At 42.1% G+C, this 7,777-nt stretch overlaps 1 protein-coding gene across 1 annotated transcript; it reads left to right on the top strand.

The window, feature by feature from the left end:
• The first annotated feature begins 2,855 nt into the window (after positions 1–2,855).
• LOC108765485 (uncharacterized) lies at positions 2,856–6,416 on the top strand. Its single transcript, XM_018514240.1, has 5 exons — positions 2,856–3,380; positions 3,446–3,763; positions 3,812–3,854; positions 3,975–6,101; positions 6,226–6,416. Exons 1-5 carry the CDS (start codon positions 2,856–2,858, stop codon positions 6,414–6,416), a joined length of 3,204 nt encoding a protein of 1,067 aa, XP_018369742.1.
• Positions 6,417–7,777: the final 1,361 nt, after the last annotated feature.

Raw genomic sequence — 7,777 nt, 5'->3', positions numbered from 1 at the left:
GCTTCTTAGTAAAAATACGTTCTACAATTAATATTTTTCTACAATTAATATTTAGAATTTTTTAATACCGTATTTTCTCATGTTGATAAAAATAAGAAAATACAGTATTAAAATCTGATAAAAAATTCTGAAAAAATTCTCAAAACTTTATGAGAAGAAAATAAATAATTTTTGTCTCTTGCAGTTTTTGTGTAAAGTTGATGGTATTTGAGTAAAAAATTATTTAAGACTAATATTTTGCAATTTTTAGTAATTAATATCTTGTTAACTATTACGAAAATGGCAAAATGGTAGAGGACTTTTCGACTCAGTTTAATCCGCTCTATGAGTACAATAGTGATTGGCAACAAAGATCGGGATACCCTGTACAAGATACGCCGAGCGGCCGAGAAGATACATTTTCGGTTTTCGGTCGCTTGTAACAAGCGACTAGCAGAGAAAGCGAGACAGCGAGATAGAGCGGCTCGAGGAGCAGCCGTCCTTTTCGCTCTAATACCCGCATGTGTTTACGATTTACTGGTAGAGCGAAAAGGACGGGCGCTGCCTCTCACTGCCTCGCTCGCTCTCGCGGCCGACTCGATGCCGGTAGGTGGGGGGAAAAGTGGTGGGGCTGGATTCCGTGTTGCCGGGGAGCCAAATGTGCATCACTGTCCCAAAGGCAGATTTTTACAGACAATTTAAAATACATTTTTTTTTTCGTCAGAACTCTCGCTTAAAAATTAGCATACACCTAAGGCTTTTCTTTGTGTACGAAACTGACCTCTTCCTAATGACTTTGTTAGAATGTCCGCTACTTGTTCATTTGTATTAATATAAGCAACTGTTATAGCATTTTCTCTGATTTTTTCTTTTACAAAGTGATGTTTAATGTCCACGTGTTTTAAACGTTTATGGAATTCTGGATTTTTACTTACTCGAATTGCGGACTGATTATCCTCGTACAATTTAACACAAACAAAGCCTTCCTGAATATTAAAATCTTTATATAAAAATCTGAGCCAACATGCTTCGCTCGCCACTAAACTCATCGCCATATATTCTGCTTCCGTAGAAGATAGTGCTACTGTGGGTTGTTTTCCACTAACCCATGAGACAGAACAACTTAAGATTTTGAAAACATAACCTGTAGATCGACGGTCAATACTATCTCCTGCCCAATCGGAATCTACAAATCCTATGATACGGTCATTTTCGCTTTCGTTATGTCTATAAACTAAACTTAAGTTTACGGTGCCTTTTTAATATATCTCAGAACACGTTTTAATGCTCGCCATAGCTCTTCACTCGCACATGACTGATACCTACTCAAAATGCTTATTGCGTTACAAAGGTCTGGTCTTGTACATAGCATTACATACATTAAAGTGCTAATCAACTTTCTACCGATGCTCTAACTCTTCAGATTCAGACTCTACTCTTTTTAGGGTTTCATGTTTAAAATTTACTTCCATTGGTGTTGATATTGCATTACAGTCTTCCATATTATATTTTGCAATAATATTCTCTAAGTATTTAGACTGATTCAGTATAATTTCACCCTTTTTAACATTTTGTTCGATAACTATTCCTAGAAAATGTTTTACGTTACCAAAATCTTTCATTTTAAAATGACTATTTAAGACACCTTTTATTTTTACTACACCTATCTTATCCGTTCCAGCTAACAATAGATCATCTACGTACAAAAGCAAAAAAACCTTGCCTGACTTTGTTGTATTTACATATAAACAATAGTCGTATTCTAATCTAACAAATCCTTGTTCAATCATTACTTCGTGAAATCTATTGTTCCAGCCTTTTGGAGATTCTTTTAAACCATACAAGGTCTTCTTCAGTTTGCATATTTCGTTTTCTTTTAAGTTATAACCCTGTGGCATTGACATATATACATCGCTATCTACCCTACCATGTAAAAAGGCGTTACATACATCCATTTGTACTACGGGTATTTTTAAATAATTGCAAATCGCTAAAAAAACTCGAACAGTTGGTAACTTTGCTACAGGACTGTAACAATCCGAAAAGGAAGCATTTTTCTGTTTAAAACCTCTCGCTACTAACCTTGCTTTATACTGTATAACTTCACCTTTCTCATTTTTCTTTTTCTTGAAGACCCACTGTTCGACTTCTTGCGAATTCTCATTAGTCACATCGTGTGACGCTAGGAGCGAGCGGTGTTAGAACAGATGATTTGGGCGCATTTTCATGTAGCGTACCGGCACGACGCTAGGCGGAGCGGTTGTTGCGTTAGAGAGACAGAGAGATACGGGAGAAGAAACATGATGTAAGCACGGCACCACATCGGAAGGAACGAGTTACGAAAATAAAGAGCATTCTGGTTACAAGTCAACTCTGCTTAACTCACTCACACATATCCTGATACATCAGTGAACATTTTGGTCCTTCGAGCCGGATAACAACGACAACGAGGTGAGCGGAGCCTTAAATACCAGACATCGAATTCTCGAGAAGTTTTAGCACGTTGCTTCGACAACGACCACAGCTAAAAGGGAAAGACAACACTGACTTTCGGCGAGTACAAATCACTGCACCGAAGATTCATTCAACGGGGACATTCTCTACCTACATCCGTCGACGCTCGACCCCAAGAGCTGAGGAATACGCTGAAAAGGGAAATAGTCGCCATTATTGAATTCATCTTCGACAAGACGCCACACGACGCCATTGCTGGTAACGCCACAGCGCAGACGCCACACGACGCCATTCCCGTAAACGCCAACGCGCAGACGCCACACGACGCAGCTGCCACAGCGTTACACATCGATTATATAGACAATCGATCTTATCGACAATCATCTCCTGTACACTGGTAGGTTAGATTAAGCATAAAGACAATGGAAGTGATAGAGGAATTAAAACGTCAACGAACGACGCTTAAGAGTCGCGCGACTAGGTTCAAGACATTCGTAGAGAATTACGCGGACAGTGTCGAAAATCGCATAGCATTAGAATCGAGGTTAGAGAAATATAACGAATTGTGGTATGAGTATCACGCGTTGCAAACGAAGATTGATGCGATTTTGCCCAAGCCAGACATCGCAGAGCGTGAGAGATTCGAGGAAGTCTTTTTTGCGGTGCAAGCGGCAGCACGATCGAAATTAGGACAATACGGAATCAATAGAATAGAGTCGCATGTTAACCGTCAAGCAGAAAACGCGATTCAAAATGCACCAAACGCCATTAACCATCAAACGCTAATACGACTGCCCGTGATAACTCTGCCGAACTTCAACGGAAGCTACGAACAATGGCAACAATTTTACGATACATTCAAAGCACTCGTTCATGGCAATCCTAACCTAAACGACGTTCAAAGGTTTTACTATCTAAAATCTGCACTGTCAGGTTCCGCCGCACAGGTAGTCCAATCGCTACAAACAACAAATGAGAACTACAACATAGCTTTAGAATTATTGACAAAAAGTTTTCCAATTTGCGTTTAACTATCCATCATCCCATTCACGAGCTATTCAATACACCTCCAATTCTGAAAGAGTCGGCAGAGTTATTGCGAGCGTTATTGGATAACTTTCAAAAGCACTTGCGAGTATTACAACAGCTGAAAGAACCCGTAGATAAGTGGGATACTCTCATAATTTATTTGATGACTAGTAAATTGGATCCCGTGACAAAGAAAGAGTGGGAACTGAAGGTTGTCCAGGAAAAATTGTCTACAACTAAGCAATTAGTCGAATTTATTAATACACGATGCGAATTTCTGGAAGCACTTCACCCAGCACAGGTAAAGGATATCCTTGTAAAATCGACATAAAAAACAAATGTAAACAAGAGTCGAAATACTACGGTAGCACATGTAACGACGAATGAAACAGGTGAGTGCCCTCTTTGTAAACAGATGCATCGACTGCATTCTTGTAAAATTTTCAAGGATTTAACAGTAGAGTCTCGACGGGCTGAAACCAAACGGCTTAACTTGTGCTATAATTGTCTAGGTTCAAACCACTTGCTACAGAAATGCACGTCACGAAACTGCAGACATTGCTCAAAGAGGCATCACTTTCTGCTTCACACGAACGAGCGATCTAACAATGATGCTCAAGGCGCAGCATCGTCCAACAATGCATCAACAAGTTCAAAGGACACTAATGCTAACATTCAAGCATGCGAGTCGCCGGCCGCAACGTCAGTTTCAATGAAGACAGTTGGACCCAACAAATTTAAACCGGAGGTTCTGTTATCGACAGCTGTCGTTTATATTCGCGACGATGCCGGTAATTTCCATAAAGTGCGTGCATTGTTGGACAATGGCTCGCAATCAAATTTTATCGCTAAGTCAGTATGTCAAAGACTAGGTCTTCAAACAAACGCAACCAAACATTCAATCTCGTGTCTAAATGTAACGGAAACACAAATCACTGAAACAGTCCAGACCACAATAGTATCGTCCAATACGACTTACGAAACAGGCTTCAATCTATTCGTTGTAAACCAAATCACACGTCCTATCCTTACCAGAGCCATCAATGTAAACTCTATTAGTCTGCCACAGCACATCGAATTAGCTGACCCGTCATTCCATACGCCGCAAGCCGTAGACATATTACTGGGAGCAACAGTCTTCTGGGACATTTTGGAAACAGATAGAATTCAGCTAGGAGCTAAACAGCCAGTGCTGCAATCTACCAAGCTGGGTTGGTTGTTGTGCGGACAAATCGGACCGCCAATCAATACCTTGTCACATACCAACGTCACTATATGTGGATTTGTGCAAAACAAGGACCTGCAGGCGCAAATAGAAAAATTTTGGCACATCGAGGACATGCCTAATGCAAGAATACTTTCTAAGGAACAATCCAAATGCGAAGACATCTTTCAGAAAGAACATCGCCGAACTGAAGACGGGCGATTCGAAGTTCCATTACTATTTCGCGAAGATCCCAGTACCTTAGGAGAGTCCAGGACTAATGCGTTAAAGCGATTGCGCGGCATGGAGCGTAAATTTCTAAGGGATCCCGAACTACAAACCCGATATATCAAGTTCATGGAGGAGTACATAAATCTTGGTCATATGTCCATGTTGCCCGTGACTGAAGGTCAGAAAATCAACTATCTACCTCATCATGCAGTAACAAAGGAATCTTCAATCACCACCAAACTTCGAGTTGTCTTTGACGCGTCCAGTCCAACGAAGTCTGGGAAGTCACTCAACGATTACTTGCTGGTAGGATCTACAATCCAACCAGAGTTGTTCGAAATCATCATACGTTTTCGATTACATTCCTACGTCTTGACGGGTGACATCGTCAAGATGTACAGACAAGTTAGAATAAAGCCGGAGCATCGAGCATATCAGTGCATACTATGGAGATCCAATCCAGAGGAACCACCCACAACGTACAGTTTAAATACTGTAACGTATGGGGTCGCTTCATCACCATTCCTGGCCATAAGGTCACTACAACAATTATCAGTCGATCATGAAAAAACATACTCTGCAGCATCGGTCATCGCCCGTGACTTCTACGTCGATGATATGATTACGGGAGCAGCCTCGGTGCAGCAACTGCGTGAAATTAAAACTCAAGTTACCGACATATTGATGACCGCAGGGTTCGAGTTGTCTAAATTTCGTTCAAACGTCTCACTTGGCCAGGACGAGCACTTGGACCACTATGGATTAACTGATGCAAAGGTTTTAGGATTACTGTGGCAGTCAAAGGCGGACTCATTGCGGTACGAAGCAACTTGCAACAGTATACCAGAAATCGTCACAAAACGTACGATGCTATCTCTAATCACGCAAATATTCGATCCGCTGGGTTTGATTGGACCAGTTACCATCAAGGCCAAAATTCTGATGCAGTCACTGTGGCAATTGAAAATCGACTGGGATACACCCATACCAGAGACACTCCGCATGATATGGTTATCATATCTTCAACAGCTGCCAAGCATCAACAAAATCGCGATACCTCGGCACGCAATTTTGCATCAACCAAGGGACATACAACTCCATGGATTCTGCGACGCTTCTCAAAGCGCTTATGGTGCATGCATCTACCTTCGATCTGTTGACGATATTGGAGCGGTTTATGTACAGCTGTTGACCGCAAAATCACGTGTGGCCCCTCTCAAAACCATTACACTTCCACGAATTATGCGGAGCTACACTTCTTGCCAACTTAGTCCAACGAGTGTCTCAAGCATTTACATGCGCAATCTCCAAACACTATTTCTGGACAGACTCTGAAGTCACACTAGCATGGATTCAAGGTGAACCATCACAGTGGCAAGTCTTTGTTGGCAACAGAGTCGCAGAGATTCAACGGCTGACTAACCAAGGGGATTGGGCTCATGTGCGTTCAGAGGACAACCCTGCCGATTTGATATCGCGTGGGATACTGTCGGAACAGCTGATTGACGCCACAATATGATGGGAAGGACCATCTTGGTTAAAGACCAATTCACTACAACGGCCGACACCGTTAGTACGACAGAAATACCTGAAGCACGCATTCAGTCGTTTACGATATGTCATCAGGATGATGCATACGACATCATCAATCGATACTCATCATTGACCAGACTCAAGAGAGTAGTCGCAATGTGCATGAGATTCAAAACGAATTGCACACAATCAAAATCAAATTCTCAGCGACTCTGCGGGCCGCTGACCACAGATGAGCTCCAACAGGCCATGACCATAATCATAAAATGTCATCAGAAGGAAGCCTTCGCTTGCGAGCTACATCACATACAAAGGAACAAGGCGGTGGATTCGCACAGTAAGATTCTTTCGCTCAATCCGGTACTCGACCAGGACGGAGTACTCCGCGTTGGTGGCCGGTTGAGGAATGCTCCACTTCCCTATACCCAGAAGCATCCAATCCTCTTATCCACTAACGGTAGATTGACAGACTTAGTTATACGCGACCTACATTTGAAGTATTTTCACATCGGTCCACAACTATTGCTGACCACTCTCCGAGAAACATATTGGGTAATACATTGCTAAAAACGCGATCAAACGAATACTAAGAACGTGTGTCTTGTGTTTCCGGTCGCGACCACGCGGCTCAATACAACTGATGGGTGATCTGCCTGCGGCTAGAGTTACTCCGTCAAGAGCTTTTCGTCACACTGGCGTCGATTACGCGGGTCTATTCTCTATTAAACTCTCGAGAAACAAATCGGGTAAGGCTTACTTGTGCCTTTTTGTTTGTATGGCTACAAAGGCAATACACCTCGAATTAGTTTCCGACCTCACGACTGAAACATTTTTGAATGCACTTAAGAGGTTTATTTCTCGAAGAGGAATTTGCGATTCTATTTTGTCCGACAACGGCAGAAATTTCCTCGGTGCAAGTAATCTACTGCGACAGATTGGTGAATTTTTGTCACACCCTGAACACCAAGCAAAGATCATCGATTTCGCATCGAATGAAGGCATATCGTGGAAATTCCTTTACCTACTAAGTTTATCTAGTTGTATTGAAGTTGTACTCCAAGGTGGCCGGAATGTTCGACTTCTTGCGAATTCTCATTAGTCACATCGTGTGACGCTAGGAGCGAGCGGTGTTAGAACAGATGATTTGGGCGCATTTCCATGTAGCGTACCGGCACGACGTTAGGCGGAGCGGTTGTTGCGTTAGAGAGACAGAGAGATACGGGAGAAGAAACATGGTGTAAGCACGGCACCACATCGGAAGGAACGAGTTACGAAAATAAAGAGCATTCTGGTTACAAGTCAACTCTGCTTAACTCACTCACACATATCCTGATACATCAGTGAACA

Source organism: Trachymyrmex cornetzi, unplaced genomic scaffold, assembly GCF_001594075.2.
Source record: "Trachymyrmex cornetzi isolate Tcor2-1 unplaced genomic scaffold, Tcor1.1 scaffold492, whole genome shotgun sequence".
Taxonomy (NCBI): domain Eukaryota; kingdom Metazoa; phylum Arthropoda; class Insecta; order Hymenoptera; family Formicidae; genus Trachymyrmex; species Trachymyrmex cornetzi.
This window is presented reverse-complemented; position numbering and strand designations above follow the sequence as displayed.

Coding starts and splice junctions, on each gene's coding strand:
- LOC108765485 (XM_018514240.1), top strand. CDS start 2,856: ATGGAAGTGATAGAGGAATTAAAACGTCAACGAACGACGCTTAAGAGT. Junction 3,764..3,811: donor AAGCACTTCACCCAGCACAG/GTAAAGGATATC, acceptor AATGTAAACAAG/AGTCGAAATACTACGGTAGC. Junction 6,102..6,225: donor GCTGTTGACCGCAAAATCAC/GTGTGGCCCCTC, acceptor ATTTCTGGACAG/ACTCTGAAGTCACACTAGCA.